Source organism: Rhea pennata, chromosome 25, assembly GCF_028389875.1.
Source record: "Rhea pennata isolate bPtePen1 chromosome 25, bPtePen1.pri, whole genome shotgun sequence".
In the NCBI taxonomy this organism is placed as follows: domain Eukaryota; kingdom Metazoa; phylum Chordata; class Aves; order Rheiformes; family Rheidae; genus Rhea; species Rhea pennata.
Genome location: NC_084687.1, coordinates 1,981,378 through 2,000,549, shown reverse-complemented (window position 1 = coordinate 2,000,549; position 19,172 = coordinate 1,981,378). Strand labels below are relative to the sequence as shown.

At 41.3% G+C, this 19,172-nt stretch overlaps 1 protein-coding gene across 1 annotated transcript in view; it reads left to right on the top strand.

Annotated features, from left to right (window-relative positions):
• The window catches only part of PKP1 (plakophilin 1), a 41,813-nt gene extending 24,293 nt beyond the window's left edge, over nucleotides 1-17,520 (top strand). Inside the window, exons 4-13 of the mRNA XM_062595094.1 lie at nucleotides 1,507-1,651; nucleotides 3,368-3,575; nucleotides 4,404-4,581; nucleotides 6,752-6,866; nucleotides 7,987-8,142; nucleotides 8,246-8,422; nucleotides 10,492-10,645; nucleotides 11,169-11,355; nucleotides 16,083-16,167; nucleotides 17,449-17,520. Of these exons, the coding sequence (XP_062451078.1) occupies nucleotides 1,507-1,651; nucleotides 3,368-3,575; nucleotides 4,404-4,581; nucleotides 6,752-6,866; nucleotides 7,987-8,142; nucleotides 8,246-8,422; nucleotides 10,492-10,645; nucleotides 11,169-11,355; nucleotides 16,083-16,167; nucleotides 17,449-17,520 (1,477 nt within the window). The remainder of the gene's footprint in view (nucleotides 1-1,506; nucleotides 1,652-3,367; nucleotides 3,576-4,403; nucleotides 4,582-6,751; nucleotides 6,867-7,986; nucleotides 8,143-8,245; nucleotides 8,423-10,491; nucleotides 10,646-11,168; nucleotides 11,356-16,082; nucleotides 16,168-17,448) is intronic.
• The last annotated feature ends 1,652 nt before the right edge of the window (nucleotides 17,521-19,172 follow it).

Genomic DNA, 19,172 nt, shown 5'->3' with positions numbered 1-19,172 from the left:
GTAGCTAGACATCTTTCTCATAAAATTTGCTCTTGGGTTCAGGTTTTTCCAGAGAAATGGAAGTGAAATGATGTTCATCTAATCCTAGTAATTGAAAACTAAATATCCCATCCAAGATCATTGTCTCAGATTCCTGTTTATCAACAGAGGCATAGGCATCTCCAGAGGGAAGATCCTCTTGTCTTAAGTTAAATAGCTAAGACATATAGGCAAATTGTTCTTTGGAAGCATCTATTTCTCTCCTTTCATTACACAGTTGCTTACATGAGTAAGTTAAACTGGATGAAACTTTACCAGTAAGAGTAGGGGAGGTGAATCTTGCCTGACAACAGTCTGCTACTGTCTTCCAGTGTCACACCACAATTGTTGACTTTTGATATTTTCTATGACATTTGTTATAGAATGGTGCGGATTATTCATTAGCCTGTGCTGTATGGAGGTGTGAGTCTTTGGATATTTAAAGATAAAATATTTATCTTATAGTAAGTTGCTGGTCCTTTCTAGACCTTTATTTTTACAGTTCTTTGGCACAACCAAAATGAGTCTGCACATCCTGTGTGTATGATAGTTAGTCCCTCCTAGTAATATTTAATGCTTCAAATGTATTAGGTTCATTTAAAGATATTATTTAAAAGATTCTCTTTTGTTAGTCTGTTGAATTGTCTCATGAAGATCAGCCCTTCTACCTAGGCACTAACCAGGCTGACATGAAGCAAGAGCTAGTATATGAATTGATATGGCTCAAACAGGAACCAATTACCCCAATTTCCAAGTAAAACTCTATCAGTCTCAGCTGGAATCTGAACGAAGAACGACGTCAGTCAGGCAGCAGAACTGTTAGGTAATTTTCCTAGCAAGCCTCCCAAACTTTTTGATTTCTTCTACTATTAACAAAGTGTTTCCCATTTGTTTTTCATCACTACTTAAACAGTAAAAAGCATATAGGACATTGGTTTTGGAGTCTTCTCAGTCCTGAACTTTGTTATTTACTTCATGTGAATTAATGCAAGCATTGCTGTCGTGAGCTGAAGCCCTTGTAAAGCCAGGTGTAGGCCTAAGAGGCAAGGATGCTAAGAAGAAATAATAGCTTTTTCTAGACTTAGTGATATAATTGGAAAAAAGAGGCAAGCTTTGTGGTTCAGAGCCCCTTCATCAGTCTGTTATTTCATACCTTTTTCTGATTTTATGTAGCTCAGTATCAGTACCAAGCTCCAGACAGCTGGAGCTTGGTCCTTCTAAGCAAGGGGTGACGAATCTTTAAATGTCTTTTCCCAAGCCTTTCAATCCTATTCCTAGCCAGAGCTATTCATAATCTTCCTCTGGATTCTTTTATCATCTCATTTTGAGACAGAGAAGGGCACTAGGGGTGCACCATATGATTTATATGGTGATGTGATCATGTTTTGCATTTTGTGTTTGATTCCTTCATACTAATTTCTAGTACTGAAGTAGCCCTTTTGTCTGTGACTGAGTACCAAATCAATGCTGTATTTCTCCTTAATGCAGAATATGTGGTGATGAAATAGACAGCGGTGCAATGACCATCCAGAAAGCCATACAACTTCTGTGCTCCTCTGATGACAAATACCAAGCTATGGGTGCTTACTACCTCCAGCACACCTGCTTCCAGGATGAATCTGCCAAGCAAGAGGTGAGCCAACTTCTTCACAACTCTGCAGTCACATTGGATATGAGGGCATATTAGCTGGATGAAACTGTTTTCCACTAGTGCCTGGCATCCATAACTCTTCTTGATTTTGATTATGGACTATCAAATGTCATTAGTCCCACTTGGGAATTAATTAAGTGGATTTTTCAATTATTAGTGGCCACTTTTTCTTAATAGCAATGGGGTCAGGATTTTTAACACAGTTATCAGGCAATAAAAGAGACTGTGGCCACATTATCACCCTCTGTGATATGGATGGGTGGGTTTTGATGACAGGAGAAGCTACCCAAATGCAGTCTCCTCTCCTGCATACAGTTGCACCTGGTTCCACAGGAATCTCCTGCTATCTCAGAGCTGCAGTGACCAAGTCATACAAGACTACCCTAAATCCTGCTGCAATCTTTTCATTGCACATTGCTCTACAACATTTCAGCCATTCATCTAATCCAGTGGGTTAATCAGTGGTAATTTATAAAGATACTTAATCAAACAGAAGTGCTCCTCATAACACAGCTTTTTTTTTTTTTTTTTTTTTTTAATGTTCTTACTCTCTCATTACTATTTTTATGGCAACACACAGCAAATGAGGCAGCCTAAAGGATGGATCTGCTGTAGCAACACTTTTTCATAAAAGTTTATCCCCATCCCGACTTGTTTGCAGTCATGAAAATGTGAATTTCTCAAGATTGCATCTGTATATGGGTGGCTTTCTATTTTCTGGCATAATGATGGAGTCAGATAGGCTGGCACAGTGTGTGAACATACCTTTGTCCTTGGTGCAGCTGAACCCAAGTGCAGGGACCCCTGCATGTGTTATAATCACTAACTGTGATGTGACCACTCCCTTCGCTACCGTAGAGAACGCAGCAGCCTGTCCCATTACTTCCCAGAAGAATGTGTTAGAGCATGTATACAATGAGTCATCTGAATAGATACTTGTTTTCTTTGCTTTTTAAAAGGCACACATTCATTTTCTGTTGTCAGCAACTCTTCAGCCAATAGGTTTGTTTGTGTGACTAGGTGCTCCACTGGGACTTAGGTCTCTAGCAGATCTGGCACAGTAGGGAACCCTATGGCAGGAGACTTTATTATTTCAGAAAGTCTCAACTGCTGGAATTCACGTGGCTTTCAAGCCCACCTTAGCATGTGTGTTATGTTCTTTAGGTCTGGATTCACATCCCTTTCCAGCGTGGCCTTATATACCCTCCCCTTTTCAGTATTAGAATACGGTCCATTACTTACACCTCTACGGCATTTGCACTGTACCACTTCCATCCCTCTAGTTCAGCCTGTGATTTCAGGATGCAAATAAATTACTGTGTTTTATTATACTGCTACAGATGTCCTTTGCATATTTACAGGACCTCATTTTCACCTGACATAAACTGATGGAGGTAAATGAGAGTTTGTGGGAGCAAGCAGTTTTATATCAATGAAGGATTTGCCCCATGGCTCATATGCATCCATTATTAAAAGCTGGACTTCAATCTCAAGGGCAGCACCAGGGTGCCCACCACCTGTGGCCTGAACATATGCCATTTGCAGGCTCTAGCCATTCTTTACTGCCAGGTCTATTTTTCACATTCCTGCAAGTATGTGCCATGTTGACTCTTTGCAGTTCTGTGACTGTTAAAGTTAGCCCTCTGTGAGCGATGTTTTGCACATTGCACTGATGGTGGCATGTTTTTCATGGCACAGGTCTATCGGCTGGGGGGAATCGCCAAGCTCGTTGAGTTGCTCCGCAGCACAAACCAGAATGTTCAGCGAGCGGCAGCTGGAGCTCTCCGAAATTTGGTCTTCAGGAATCCAACCAACAAGATAGAAACTCGACGGCAGAATGGGATAAGGGAGTGTGTGAGCCTTCTACGGAGAACGGGGAACACGGAAATTCAGAAACAATTGACAGGTGCACAGCAGATTGCCAAGAGTCCCTTGGCTGGCATCAGCCCACATACTGACTATACCAGCCTTGAGTATGCAAGGGGCTTGCCTATCAACAAGGACCATGATCCTCCCTGTCTGTAGTCTGTATTGCTCAGCACTTAGAGGCCCATTAACCACGGTGCTGCCATATCACAAAGAGGAAGTTTTATGCTCCTGTTGCATGAAATAACAACTCAAAGCACAAAGCAGAGGAGGTCCTGGCCCTTCGATATCCTGCAGGGACCCCCCATGCCACAGGTGCCAGCTGGGGCTGCATCTGCCCCAGGTTTCCCTCCACAGCTGTGGCTGCCCAGACATTCTCGTGCCTTCCTGCACCCTTGGCCACCATGCTGTTCCCAGAGAAGGCCCAAGGCACTGCCAGCTCACAGAAGGTTGGTCAGGTTGTGTGGTTGGCGTCATAGTTTTTCTTGAAAGATTGATACAGATTTGTTGGCACAGGTCACCCTCAGCTGTGCTTGAGATCCTGTGTTTGAACCTTCACACAATCTCTGGAGAGATGCCTTCCCCTTGCTGAATGAATGGCAATAAATGCCAATTTGGGGAGGCAGGAGGATGCTCAGATGCCCATCTGCATGTGATAAAAGGCTCAGGTGCCCATTCTGCCTTTCTTCTTTAGGGATGGACAGAGATTAGGGTTTAGGGCAGCCTCTGCCTCTCGTCAGTTCAAAGAGAGATGGAGAGAAACAAGGATGTTTTTTTTTCTTTTTTGGCTGGAATTCACTCTGATCTAAAGAAAGCTTCTACTGCACTGTGACTTTCTGCTAGAGCTTATCTCCTATTTCCCTTCTAGGACTGCTCTGGAACCTCTCTTCCACTGACGAATTAAAAGAAGAGTTGATACAGGAGGCCCTCCCTGTCTTGACAGACTGTGTTATCATCCCTTTCTCTGGTTGGTCTGATGGCAGCTGCAACAGGACAAGAGAAATTATTGACCCAGAAGTATTCTTCAACGCTACAGGGTGTTTGAGGTGAGTCATCAAGCAGGGACTTACTGCAGTTTGCCTGTCTGTTGACATAAGCTGAAGATGTCTAAATCCCCTTACAATAGTTTCATTAATACGTTTACGGTAAGTATATTTTTACATATTCTCCTTGAGAAAGTTTTCCTGACTGGAGGGAGTAGACGAACTTCCACATAAAATATTTTTAGCAGAACAGTATCTTCTTTTTTCTTCAAAATACATTTGTCCTTGCAAAGTCTCTTCTGAAAAATTACAAGTTTTTCTGTCATTGGAGAGTTGCAATACTGAAACCTGACACTGTTCAGTTTAGACCAGGAAACCTGACACCTTCTGCCCTTAGAATCTGAGGTTTCAAAAGACAGTTTTGGTTGCTAGAAAAAAAAATTGGTCTGAATTTTAGGTGATAAAAGAAAGAATTCTTTATGTGGGGAAAACAAACATTTTCCCACTGATTTTAATAACTGTTTAACTACAGAATATTTTCATTTCCCTGGACCTTTCCTAACACTCCTTGACATAGGCAATTTACTGTCTATCAGCTCGTTTCAACAGATGGGCTGGCTACAAAACGGGAGGTACAGATCAAGGCCAGAGTAGGTTATCTTTTCACAGAAAAGCCAGAGCCCTTTTGCAGGGAATCTTTGTCTTGACTTGTTAGTTCTCCTGCCACCTCCTCCACTTGGATGCAAGCTTCTTGTCTCACTGGGAACAAGTGGGGAGAAAAAAAAACAGTATAATTAGGTACTTTCATCAACAGAAGCTCTCCCTGAGGGAGTGCAGAGCCGACCACACCCTTACCAGACATGCAGCTAGTAGGAGCTGTATCTGCTTATGAAACAAAATGGGTGAATACAATAGAGGCCTTTTGAGACTTGATACTATCATCTTCTGAAGCTGGGAAACATGTCTGAAAGATAGTGAATGCAGTTCCTTTCCCTGTCTTGGAAGGCAACCTTCCTCGTGCAATTGCATATCAGGGTGTGTGGTATATGTAGCATATGAGTTGCTCCACTTATAAGATCATCTAAACCCACCAAGCTAGTCCATAAGGACTTATGGATGTAAGTCCATAACTTCCAATAAGGGAAGAAGTATGATGTTAGAGTCCTTAAAAGGGCTTTCCAAGGAGTTTAGCTCAAGGCAGGCTCTGTCTCCTAAGACTTGTTTATCACAATCTGTGACAGTAATGTATGACACCACCACTAACCACTATCAGACTACAGGTCAGTGAGGGAGCTCCAAAAGCTTGGAGAAACAAGACTCAGGAGTACCTAGAGGAAGGAAAGCAGGGCAGTTGGATGAGCTGAGAGAACTATGACTCATTGCACTGCAACACCATAATGCAGAGATGAGAACAGCCTTGAGTTTGCCCCGAGGTTGAGCCATTGCTGCTCAAGCATTTCTGGATTGCAGATGAATTCATGTTAACGAGGAGACTGCAAATCACAGTGAACATCAAATCCAGTTCTGAGATGCCTGGAGTGTCTATCTCACAACAATTGCCAACCTCTTTCTGGTTTTCATTTGCAAGCTACAAGACATTAAAACAGAAAAAAAAATAAAAAAAAATAAATAAAAGCATTTCTTGTTCCTGGAAAAACTCCTCGGTCCTGACAGCAGCTTGCTGGAGTGCTCAGGGATACAGTACACCCTGGTCAATCCCTCTGGTCAGAGCTATTGCTGCAGTTCATCATGCCTTCCTGTGTTTCACATACAAATTGCTGTCTACTCTGTGTAGCTCCATGGTCACAAACGTTTACACATTCCTTATTTTCGTAACAATTACAGGTGGTCTTTATTCAACCTTCTCTTTGGAAACACCTCCAAAAAGGCAATCAGTCTGTGCAATATCACATACATAGCCTCTAAGGCAAAATACTGCTGTTTGTTAGTTATTCTGATCAGAAGATGTTTTCTGTATAGAGTTCTTCAAGAGGACATTTTCCCAGATAAAATCCAAATAAAAGAGAAAGATGAGAGCTATGTGGTCCCATAGAAGGCCTTCAAAATGGAAGCAATACACCACCTTGCTGAATCCTCAAATAAAACCCTTGAATTTGACCAGAGGCATAGACAGAATGGAGATCATAAAAACTTATGAGTGAACTCAACTAATCCTCTTTCCTCTTTCTCGCCTGATATGCTGTGAAATGTTTTTCTTAATGTCTTTCTTCAGAAATTTGAGTTCTGCAGATATGGGGCGCCAGACCATGAGGAATTACCCTGGCCTGATTGATTCAGTCATGACTTATGCCCAGAACTGTGTGGCTTCTAACCGACCTGATGATAAGGTACCAGATGCTCCTCCCAGGCTGTCTGCTAGAGTTCAGTCCTAGCAGACCCAATTAATAATTGCAACCTTGAGAAGATCTCAAAATCCCTTTCAGATTCAAATTCAAGAGGTGACGGAACTTTGTGGTTTCTCTTGTTCTACCAAATCCCATTGTGATCTATTCTAAGATTGCAAAGCCTCTGTGCTGTTGGCCTGAAGTAACGTGGGTTTTACAATTTCCCTTTACCAAACACAGCGCCATAGAAAAATATTTTGGCTCCTGTGCCCTTAAGCTTCCCTATATCTCCCCACCCCAGCAACCTTCTGGCATCTTGACCTATCTCTCTTGGTTACCCTATCACATATGCATTCCTCAAGCAGGACTTAAGTTTATAAAGAAAATATTTATTGGAAAGGAAAGGAAAGGAAAGGAAAGGAAAGGAAAGGAAAGGAAAGGAAAGGAAAGGAAAAGAAAATGCTCTGCTCTTTTGGGCACAGCTTTTGCCAATAGATCTGTTCCAGCAACACATGCTGAACACAGCTCTTTGAAAACATAACTGCGTGTCCGCATGTTTTGGTGTTGGCTACAGGTATCTAGCAAAAATTCTCCCTTCTTCTTTATACTGGTGTGTGTACTCACTGGCACCCAGGTAAAGCAGGTTTAAAAGCATGTTCTTGGTAAAAAATGTCCCCCAATCTGTAGCTATTATTTGGATAAAGTCACTAGAAGTTGAATATGGAATGAGAAAGACTCTCAAGATTTGACATATTAAATTTTTGCCAAGCAGTCCAATAAACCCACCTTCTGCATTCATCCTCTTTCGCTTCCTATTCATCAGTTCAGCAGTGACAGTAGGACCTAATAAAGCTAATTCAGTCAGTCAGTTCATTGAGATCTACAATAGCCCATTGCACAGAGCCACAAGGCTCTGTGACCTTAGTTCATGACTACTCTACCTCCTTTTCCCTGTTTGTCTCCCATCCATTGCTCCATTAAGCAGGGTCAAGACCTCACACAGTAGAACACCAAAAAAAGATAACTATGTTGGGGTCTATGTCCTCTCCATAGCTATAGCACGTACTACCCTTTCTTTCTACCCAGTGTAATGCTTACATCTTTCTTCTGGGGGTGATTTCAGTCTGTGGAGAATTGCATCTGCATCCTGCACAATCTCTCCTACCGCCTGGATGCTGAAGTTCCCAACAGATACACTCAGCTCAACCACATGGCCCGGAGTGTTTATATGGACAAAACTCTCACAGGCTGCTTCAACAGCAGGAGTGGCAAAATGGAGGTAAGATATGCAGCAGAGGGCTTGGAAATGTGATATTCAGCCCCAGGCATGGGCTGCAAGTGAGTAGCAGGACCTGAACTTGCAGTCTGTCATCTCTCCACAGAATGATGAGTATGGTGTCCCCCTTCCTGAGGAGGATTATAAACCTAAAGGACCAAGTTGGCTCTACCACTCAGACGCCATCCGCACCTATCTGTCCCTAATGGAACACAGCAAGAAGGATGCCACTTTGGAAGCTTGTGCGGGGGCCCTGCAGAACCTCACTGCAAGCCGAGGGCTGGTAAACTCTCCTTCCCTCTCCTCTGTCACTCGTAGGCAAACATATCAGCATCTTACTGTAGTCAGAAAGGAAAATGATCTTTTTAAACCCCAGGGCACTAACACGATTCTTTCCACACCAGGTGGTCCAGGTTAGGTGTTTATAAACTCCAAAGATAGCATCTCATGGGGATCTAGAATCAGTGGAATTAGCAGAATCAATGGATCTGCCCTAGATCTATATTCCTTTTCAGGGGAATCTCCAGATTTCCTGATCTGCCTGTCACAACACTAGCATCTGCTGATATTGGCTTCCTCACCCCAGGATACTACTGTGGGTGTGCTCAGAAGTGCACACGTGGACAGTCGTCGCATGTGTTAAATTGTCCACAAGAGAGAAAGGACATATGTGTGCAGTCACCTGTGCATGTTTTTATGGTAGGAGGTGGCTCTAATAACAGAGTGGATTGTGAGTGGATTGTAGACCATGCTTACATTGGAGCTACTTATAGAGTACATATCACAGGTGCTCCTAGTCCTCTGGATATGGCAGTGAGGAGGTGACATGGACTGTACAATGCCATGGGTATTGCAGGGGCTGGAGAATGACAAGTACCACACCGCAACAGCACTTCTGCTTGCAGTACCCGGTATCATTATGGCATGTCTTCACAGGCTGTGTTCACATGGACAAACCTCAGCTTGTCTGTTTGTGTTGAACTTCATCAACTCTAATTTAAATAAGATGGCTAGGTAGATAAATAGATAATTATTTCGTACACAGGAGAGGTGTGTCACGTGTGAGAAGTGTTCCACCCAGAAACACGGAGTGACTCACTGAAGGAGCCTTTGCTGCTAGGATGGCATTAACTTGCCAGTGCCAATCTCCTCCTAGGGGCTTTTATTACAAGTCTTTCAATACAAAAATACTTTTGGATTTTTTTTCAGCTTAAGTAAATGGTGCCACTAACAAGAGGGAGGGAGCTTGTCACAGTGTGGGACAGAGGTGATTGGAGAAATGGGGCTGGAGCTATGTACTACATAGAAATCAAAGGGCTTTCAGCAATCATCACACCAAAATGTCTTTTTAGAGGGGGAAGAAAGCAAACAAACAAAGAAGGCTTTAGCTGGGTTGAAACAACTCCTTTTGACCTTCTGGAAGGGAATAGTTGGCATTTACCAGAATATACAGAAATGTCTTTTTCTTTCAAAAGTCTTATTCCAGCTCAGAGCTGGAGTTGGAATGGGTTGCTAGCTTTGTTTTTAAGGAAAAGGAAGACTGATTAGAAGCTTGCAAAGGGATGCCGTTAACCTTAGCTTTTAGAAAAGGATCCTGAATCTCTTCTCAGTCTCAGCTTCACATATCTCAACCTGCTGGTGTAAATCCGTAACACAGCATATGTGCCTCCTGGAGTGTGGGAGGGGAACTAGAACTCAGCCCAGTGGAAGGGGGTTGCCTTCCAGCTCATTCCCTCCATCCTCTTGTTGCTGTTGGTGGATGTGTGTCACTCTGGTGGTGTGATTATCTCCAGCAGCCTGTCCGATGGTGCAATAGCTGAGAAGGTCAGTTTGAACTCTACCAATAAGTGGGCAACTTAATATTCTATGCTTCAAAATTCATGAGCACTTGGCTGCATCAGCTCAACCCAAAGATCCTCTAGATTTACAAAAATTGTGATCCCAGACATACGTTGTTGGCCTTCAGTTTGTTTCTTAAACGTATCATTAATTGTTTCTACTTTGAAGCAGCCTATTGCTTTTGGCATAGTAGGGAGCTAAGCCAGGACAATGTAGATATGAAGGTGAAAATTCTCCAACTACTGAGTATATAAGTTGGGTGAGCAACTGTCCTCTATTCAGGCCTCCAGAAAGAGGACAGAAGTCCCAGTCATATCACAGAGGATGAGAGTGACTTTTCAAAGTGCTTACGAAGAAGAGGGGTAAATGATAAAGTAGATGGGATTATGATAGCAGAAGAAGATATTATATGGATGCCTATTTTATAGCATGGCTGTATTTGGCTCTATACATTGTTCCCATTGCGTTCTTCCTGTATTAGAAGTCATCAGACATCTCTGATCTGTCTCCTAGATGTCCAATGCCATGAGCCAATTGATTGGTTTGAAAGAAAAAGGTTTGCCTCGCATAGCACGGCTCCTTCATTCCAACAGCTCTGAAGTTGTCCGGTCTGGAGCTTCTTTGCTGAGCAACATGTCCCGACATCCTATTCTCCACAAAACCATGGGTAAGTAATTTCTACCACAGAGTATTCCAAAACAATGTCCTGTTTCTACTCTACTAATATCTGCCCACCTCATTTTGTAAACTCCCCAGCCAGGATTCAGCCAAGCACCCAGATGGGACAAAAGGATGTTATTTGTTCTGGCCAAATGGACCATTACAGATGATATCTGCTTTCTTAACAAAACGCATATTATTGCAAAGTCCACATAAGCATGTGGTATGCTTATGTGCTTATGTATAGATAATGAAAAATCTGCAGAGTCACTGAATTACCACCTGGATGAGTGTTTTGGGAATTGGACTTCATTACTCCGATCTATACCATTGCATTTCCAAAGGCTTACAGAACTAATCTTGGCTGCGAAAATCAACATTGGCCATTGTGCTGTTACTGTCTAACATTATTAGTGTCTCCTTCAGGGGATAATACTTCACTCTTGTATTGAATTGTGCTTACTCAAGTAATATCATTCATTTTTGTTAGGTTTTATTTAAATGTTGATTGGAACATTCCACCTCTTTAGCTCACCAGGTGCTTCCAGATGTATCACGTCTCCTATCATTCCAGTCTGGAAATACCAGCAGCTTTGGAGAGATCATGACATCAGCCTGTTACACTCTGAGGAACCTCATCATGTCCAACCCACATCTGGGAAAGTCTTACTTGACAAGCAACATGATAAATAATGTAGTAAGCCTGTGCCGAAATGGGTGAGTTTGGAGCAGAAGGCATATAGAGCTTCATGTGCAGACATTTTTGAGCCTGTGCACTCTGTGCAAAACTAGAGTAATTCCAGAGCCTCTAGAGCACAGATTCAGAGCACCAGGGACTAAGTAAAACATTCTTCTTTCCCTGTCCTTGTAACTGAGAGTGCTGAAAAGTTTCTAGCCTGTTAGCAGACAGAAGTCCTCAGCACTAATTCCTTGGTAACACATGTGAGCCATCCAGAGTGGGATTTGTAAAGGAGCCTGTGGAAAAGTGCTGATTGAATTTAAAGAAATTCTAAAAGGAATTGTGGGACCAACATCTTAAACTCTGTTAAAATGCCAGCTGTCAGTACAGGGGATATGAAGTATGCAACTTGATGTTGTAGCACCTGGGTTTCTGATACATAGCTTTCTTCAGTCCTTATCATGAAGGTCAGGTGTGAGATTCAAGCACAGCTAATATACTGCCATAATGAGAACCTAATGCATCACAAGTAGTTGGGATTATGCTTATAGTTTTAATGTTCAGGTTTGTTCATCTTTCCATTGGAGCATGGCAAAGATGTGACAAAGACGGAGCTGTGATGAAGCGTACATATATATGTATTTATAAATTTTTCCTCTAGTTTACTCACATATATTCCATGAACAGCAACAACTGAGCAGTCTCAAAATGTTTTACACACTATTTCTCTTTGACTTGGTTTGGTTTTTGGTGGTAGTAATTCCGTCCTGCTAGTTGTCCACACTCCTTACATTTCAATGCAAAAGACTATAAACTCTTGCCATATGATTTGTTCATTTAGGTCCAAATTGGTATTTAACTTATAATGGAACTTACAGTCTTTGACCATGTGTTCTCTTTCCTTGACTTTCGCCTCTCCTATCATCTGTCTTTGCTTTAAAATACCTTATGCAAATAATAGACATTAATAATAATAGAATAGACATTCACATCTGCTCTCTATCATCCTTTGATAAACCACTTACAGCTTGCCACTTGTTTCATGATGGCATAGAGAGTCTCAGTCAATAGAAGTGGCCTCTTTCCTTAGTTTGGACCTCAGCCAACAACTGTTGGTCCTTTTGCTACTTTTATAGGCTTCCACTCTACTACAAGCCCAATTAACATCAAGCCCTGCCCTCTTCTAAGTCGATGTTCATTGTTTTGAATGATCTTCATTCAAAACAGATAACTTCTGCTTAAAGTCTTGTTTCAGTTCCCTTAGACCAGCTGTCAGCTAATTTGCTACTTCAGCAAAGTATTGCACAACTCGGATTGTACTTGTACACTTGTACACACTTTAATTGTCTTGACTGTTTTGTGTCATGAGCTTTGTTTTCAATGACTCACTAAACTGTGAGGAGTTACTAAACTCCAAAGATGTTTCCAGTGTTTCCTCCTATGTTGATAGGAGGAAAGATGTTTCCTCCTATCGTTGTTGAAATTCTGAGAAACTCCTCAATTTTTATTATTTCCAAAACTTGAGTTGTTCCTATTACTTCATTATCCATTTCTGTCCCAGAGCACTTTCATCCTGCTACATTCTGATGAAAAAAATGCCAGAAATTTACACCCAAGATTAATCTTTACTTATTCCAACTATCATTTGAGACTATTCCCATAAAGCAAATGTGAAAGAGGTCTCTCCTCTAGCAGCTTGATCTGCTAATTCACAAATCAGCTTATTTTGCTCACTGTAGAGTCTATGAAGAGAAACAGGACATTTTAGGGTGGGATTTGTCCAGTCCTTCTCCTTCAGAGAGAGCTGAGACTCACTGGCTCCTGACAGTAATGACTAAATCCAGCTCCTCTGCCAGTCCCTGTTGCCTAGTCTAGTTTGATGTCTACAGTGACATCTGGTGTGATGAATCCCATGCTATGAACCTCCTTCTTCCCAGTATGACAGCTTGCAGGAACAGGGAATAGAGAAGGAATAAATGGTGACCAAATCATCATGGATTGGAGAATACCATGCTATGTTGTACCTTGTTAGCGTATTGCAGATTTTTCCCTATTAATTTGTCTCAGTTCCACTGTGGATGCACTTTCCTTGCCTCAAGCATTGTCTTATGGTTGGTTGATGTGTCTGCATAATACCTCCCCAGTACATGCTGCTTCTACATTTTTTAGGCCATTCACCAAACTATTGTTGGGGTTATCATTTTATTGATGCTTCCTGTGGTTATATTCTGAGTTAAAGACATAAACTGTTATACAGTTTTTCTGACAGCTGTGGTTTCTTCTCCTTCCTGAAACATCCCAGTCAGATAATTGTCTCAGTCTCCTGTCTATATACTCATCCATGACATGGGCTCCATAGTGATGCTGCTGTTTGTTCACTCTTTATTATTTTTTTTAATCCAAGTTGCCAAAATATTGATTACCCTCCTTTTAATTGGGGTTTCTGAAAAGCAAGCTAACATTACTAATTTATTGTGATATCCTTTCATCTTTCTTCTCCAACTGTCTGAAAAATATTCCTCTGATCATTTTCAAGGAACATTATTTTACTGATAAAATTATCTTTTTTTTCTCAATAATTTTCCTGACTGCACTAAAAGCTTTTCTCCAAAGTCTCTTTCTATAAATTTAGAATATTGAATTTACAGTTCTCCCAATCCCATTGTCACTGATTTGTTTCAATTTGATTTTCTTTGTTCTTTAAGTTATCTCAGCTTTTCTGTTACACAATTTATTTATGCAATATAACTCTATTATAAAATTTAACCAAGATTAATCTTTGAAGAAAATCAAGTCTCCCATTGATTATTTTCTGTAAGAGTTCTTCTCATCCATGAATTTCCAATTTTATCGTTGCTACCAAAGATTTCACTTTGATATCAATTTTATAAATTTATGACATCCTTATGGATTCTCTGTTCAAGGCATTTTTTTGGGCATCTCCTGTGTCATGCATAATGTTCTTGATATTCTTATGCTTTGAGGAAATAGATCATTTTCCCCCACTATCTGATATGATTGTACAAAAAATTGTCTTTTGTGCTGCTGTCATGCTTTCACTTCCTATCTCCTTCTAATCAGATCCTTGTTTGTGTTTTGAGAAATCAATAGTTTCATATGTTTCATGACTGTTGCCACTGCCACCAGAGACATCAATTTTCTTTGATGTCCTTGTCCACGTTATACACTATTATAGCTATACACTATTACCAGCATTTCCATTCAGGATATATTAGTTTCCATATTTAAGGTTTTCACCACAGTTCCATCAGTTCATCCTTAATCTATTTACACCTAAATAGTAGCATTAGATGCCATGCAAACCAGAGCCAATATTAACCCTTCAAACTAAGAGTGGACAATTTTTTTTGACTGGATTTGGAAACACCTCAAATATCAGGGGCTAGTAATTTCAGTTTGAAAAAAAAATCTATTGAGGTATGCTCAGAAGATACAGTGGCAAAAAGTGCATATTTTGGAAAATATATGCGTAATGCATATTTTCATAAAAAGCAAATTTAAGGGGAAAGGGGGGGGGAAATAAGCAAACTTAGAAAAAGGGAAAGAAAACCTTCTTGTAAAAAACTGTGCAGGACATTCACTGACCATCTAATTATAAACACAGGGAAAAGCTGCTTTCAGACACAAGAAATTTTTAAGGGAGAAAACATCTTTTTAAACATAATCATTCTAATGATAGGAAGTAGGATAGATGTAACTGGAGAAGAGATTTTCCCAACAAAATGCAATTCTCCTGACCCAAAATATTGCTCAAGAACTTCTGATTATCTGCAGCTTCCCCTGATCTCCACACAGTGCCAGCATGTTCAGTCTCCATATGTGATGGTTGAGTGTGATCTGCAGAATCCCTTGGGAGATTATGACCAGGTTAAACTCCTGTTAGGCCAGAAGGTCTTCTGTACCAAATGTTGCATATGCCAGAGAAATGCCCCAAAAATTCACCAAATAGGGCTATGCGCCTGCCATTTTACACTCTTGAGTTCAGAGTTTGCAGGTCCCGGGTTGTTCCTGGTGATGACTTTCCATAGTGTGACATAGTATTTTGAGGATACAATGTTTTGTGTTTGGGAGCTGGGGGAGGTTCTGAGTTTGATCTTGTACTTCTCAGTCACCTTGGTTGTGACAGACTGGGACTGTCATGCTAAACCCCGAAGTCTTCCACAGCTAGCCCAGGAGTAGTGATAAGAACCAGCAATGAGTTTTATATCTAGGTGTATGAAATGTTCCAAAATTATAGAAGATACCGTATATGACTCATGGTTTCGGAGCTGTTATGTGAGCAAGTATCCATTAACTTATGCTGAGTAAGGACTTATGATTACTGTTGTTAGTATTACTAATCTTCAGATGCCTTCCATCCTCACCAGACAACACAGAGCCCTTTCCTGAATTGATGTGATTCACCCATGCAGAGTCCAGAGAGGGGTTGGCACCATTTCCCTTTTGTTTCACTGTTTCCCAGATTTTGCACTCCAAAAATGGCTCTTCAGCTCAACTTAATCTCCTTATTCGATTCAAATTCTTCCCTCCCTTTCTATTAGCCCTGTTTTGGTCCCAGGGGTCATTGTCATATAACATTATTGGGAGAGTAGTGAAGATTTTGTTGATGGACCTCCATCAAGACTAGCTAGCCCCTCAGCAAAAGATAGGCTTATTCAAAGACCATTGATAATGCATAGAGGTATCTGTGGGTTGCTGCCCTGTGGCCTTCCATAATTCACTGGGGTTGCTCTCATCTTCCCAGCTCCTGTCCAAAAGCAGCTGAAGCTGCTCGCCTCCTCCTGACAGATCTTTGGTCAAACAGGGAGCTGCAGAGTGTGCTCAAGCAGGTAAGGAAAATACTTCTGCTTTTCAGCTGGTGGAAGAAACCTAATCTTGACTCACTCACAAAAATTGGTGACTTTACAAAGATCATGAGAAGTCCAAGGCATTGGGATGCCCAGCAATGCTCTCAGCAGAGGGGCAACTGGGTAAGATCAGAGCAAGAGAGAGTGAGTTGCAATAGCAGCTCCCCGGGCTGTCTTTAGAGACAAAGCGAATGACAGCATGTTTGTGTCAGGCAGTGCAATACAGAGAGGCACCCTGGAGCTAGTGCTAGCTCAAGTGGGCTCTGCTGTAATGCAGCCACAATACTCCAGGAATTGAAGCTGTTGTATGTGCAGGCTCCGTGCTGGGAATGGACCAGGTTCCTTCGTGCTAGCTTGGGAGATCCCTGCATTGCAGTCCATCATGTAGGGTATACATGTCCCAACAGATCTCTGACGATGTTCCTCCTCTCTTTCCCCACATCTTCTTCTGTATCCATAATCCTACTCTGTGGTCACATCATCTTTATAGTCAGGGTAATCTTTTAAAACAAAAAGAGAAGTATTTAGGACTTGTTTTCCTCCCTGCAACAGAAACTCCAAAGGTGCAGAGCTGGATGGGGCACTGAGCCAGCCTTCCAGCTCTTCGTGGCTTTCTTTGAACAAGATGGGTTTTTCCAACACACCATCAACAGCACCTGCACAGAGTAAAGGGCCAAATTAAAGTGGAGTAACATCCACAAAGGGAATACCCTGCGGGTGGGAAGATAGAGAGTACCCAAATATCCTTATATTAATGTTTAGGGACTTTCTCCCTAGGAACTTGTGTAGCTTTGCATCAGGCTCTGCTTAGGAGACTGTGCCAGCTCATTTTAATGTGACTGAGTCCCTCCTGCATATTCCACAGATGTTCATTGCATAGGTATACACCAGAAAAGGAGGATGGAAGTTTGCAAGGGTATGTGCATCATGCATATGTCTTTTGCCATTTTTTCTGGTACAGGGAATAAGATTAAATAACATTCAGTGCAGGGTTAAGTAAAGGTTTTCTCCATTAAAGCTAGAGAAGTCCAGCTCTTAGCAGATGGAAAGAGATTCAGGGAAGTCCATCAATAAGGGTGACTGTGTATGTGTCAAAGACACACAGAGGTAGAACAGAGCAGGCTGTTTGTACAGAGTATGAAGTACACTTTTTAAGTGAAGGCCAGGTTTTGTGGAACAGGAGGTTCTCCCTCATGACAATGGACTGTCAGTTTTGAAACAACCACGTATTCACTGCACTTCATATGTATCTGCTTTTTTCAGCAAGGATTTGATAAGAATATGATGGGATCTTTAGCTGGAACAACCTTCAGGACCCTCTCTTCCAGATTCTAGGAGCCTTTGTATGTGTGTTCCTGCTGCAGGTAAGAGTGGGTCCTTAATCATCGAAGAAAGGGAGATTCTCGGGGCAAAGGAACAGTGCATGAGCCACATGAGTTTTTTGCTCACAAACTCCCTAAAATAGGTTTGTGACATTTTTATCAAAATCCTATCAGCCCAAACTGCAAAGTATGTGGTATGTCAAAAAGTCAGAAGGCATGCGGTTCTTAGTTTTAGTGCAGTTGCTGTCCATTGTATGCAGCTGTGTATTTTAGACATGTTGAGCATAGATGTCAAAGAATGGACAAAGCTGCTGGACATGACTATAGCTCGCATGTCTTTGATGTGCACACAATACCCCTCCTCTTTATGGACTGACAGTGCTTTGCTGCTTCTACCTTCTTTTCTAACTAAGCAGAGTAACTGCAGTTTGCTGAATCCTCTCACGTGGGACTTTTCAAAGGAATTTCTCCGAGAGTATTTTCATTCTTGAATTCTGAGAAGTGTTAACCAGAGAGTATCAGTAACATGCAACTAATTCCAGCACTTGCTATTGCACTTGCCATCAGCCTTAAGCATTTTATGATCATTTAAAAATTTGCCCAAAAGCTTCATGTCAAAATTTGGACCTATACGCTACCATCTGAATAACTCCAACAGAGGAACCAGGTTACAGAGTTCAAGAGAGGAATTTTCAAGGCATCACTATAACTTTTTATTCAGTGTGAGATGAGGCTTGAGTCTGTAAGTACTGCTGATTCATAATTCTCACTGAAGAGAAAAAAGGTTTAAGTAGTTCTACATTTCTCAAATATCAGATGTTTCTATGGTAGGGACTGAGATCATACAAAATGATTTGCTTCCTTCCTGAACATGCTCTTTGTGATCAAACTAAACACAGTCCTAATGTAAGAAAAGAAGGTGCAAGCGCCCATTTATTTCCTCTGCCCAAGAATGGATTTCACTTCTTGCTTTGCTGGGCTGTTTTTACTTAGAATCAGTCTGATCTTTGAGAGTAGTGTTGAAGACTAGTGAAACAAAAGCTCAGGATAGCTCAGAAATTGGAGACAGGCCAAGGGAAAAGATTAAAAGCTGTGTTTGAATGGAAAGAAAAGATTTCTTGAACACTTTAATTATCTGGGTTTTTCTTCTTTCTTTGTTTTTCTCCATTCAGCATATGGATTTGGTTCATCTCCAGGAAGACAACCCTTGCAGAATTACTTAGGATGTTAAAGATGTAGAGTGTTTCTGAGTTAAACTCAACTGTAAAGCAAACTAAACATGCGGATTTCATCTGGATGATACAGATATTTTTAATCATTTTCTTCTTTTTAGTGGGAAGAAGGGACTTTTATTGAGGTTATACTTTCTTGATGTCAATAATTATTTTTTTTTGCAAAAAGTGTGTCTGTGTAACTATGTATGTGTAGCTGTGTATGTGTGCATGCCCACAACATACATGTGCACACATGATGAGTAGGATCTTCCTACAGGCATAGTCCCCTGTCCTCCACTGAAAATCAGTGTGAATTGTGCAATTAACCCCCTTGCAGAGTTTTGGCAAATTTCACTCTATCTGTGCACCAAATACTGCCACACTAAATACTTGTTGCAACCTAGGTTTACCTACAGGTATAAAATTGCCAATTATATGCTAAGTCTTTACC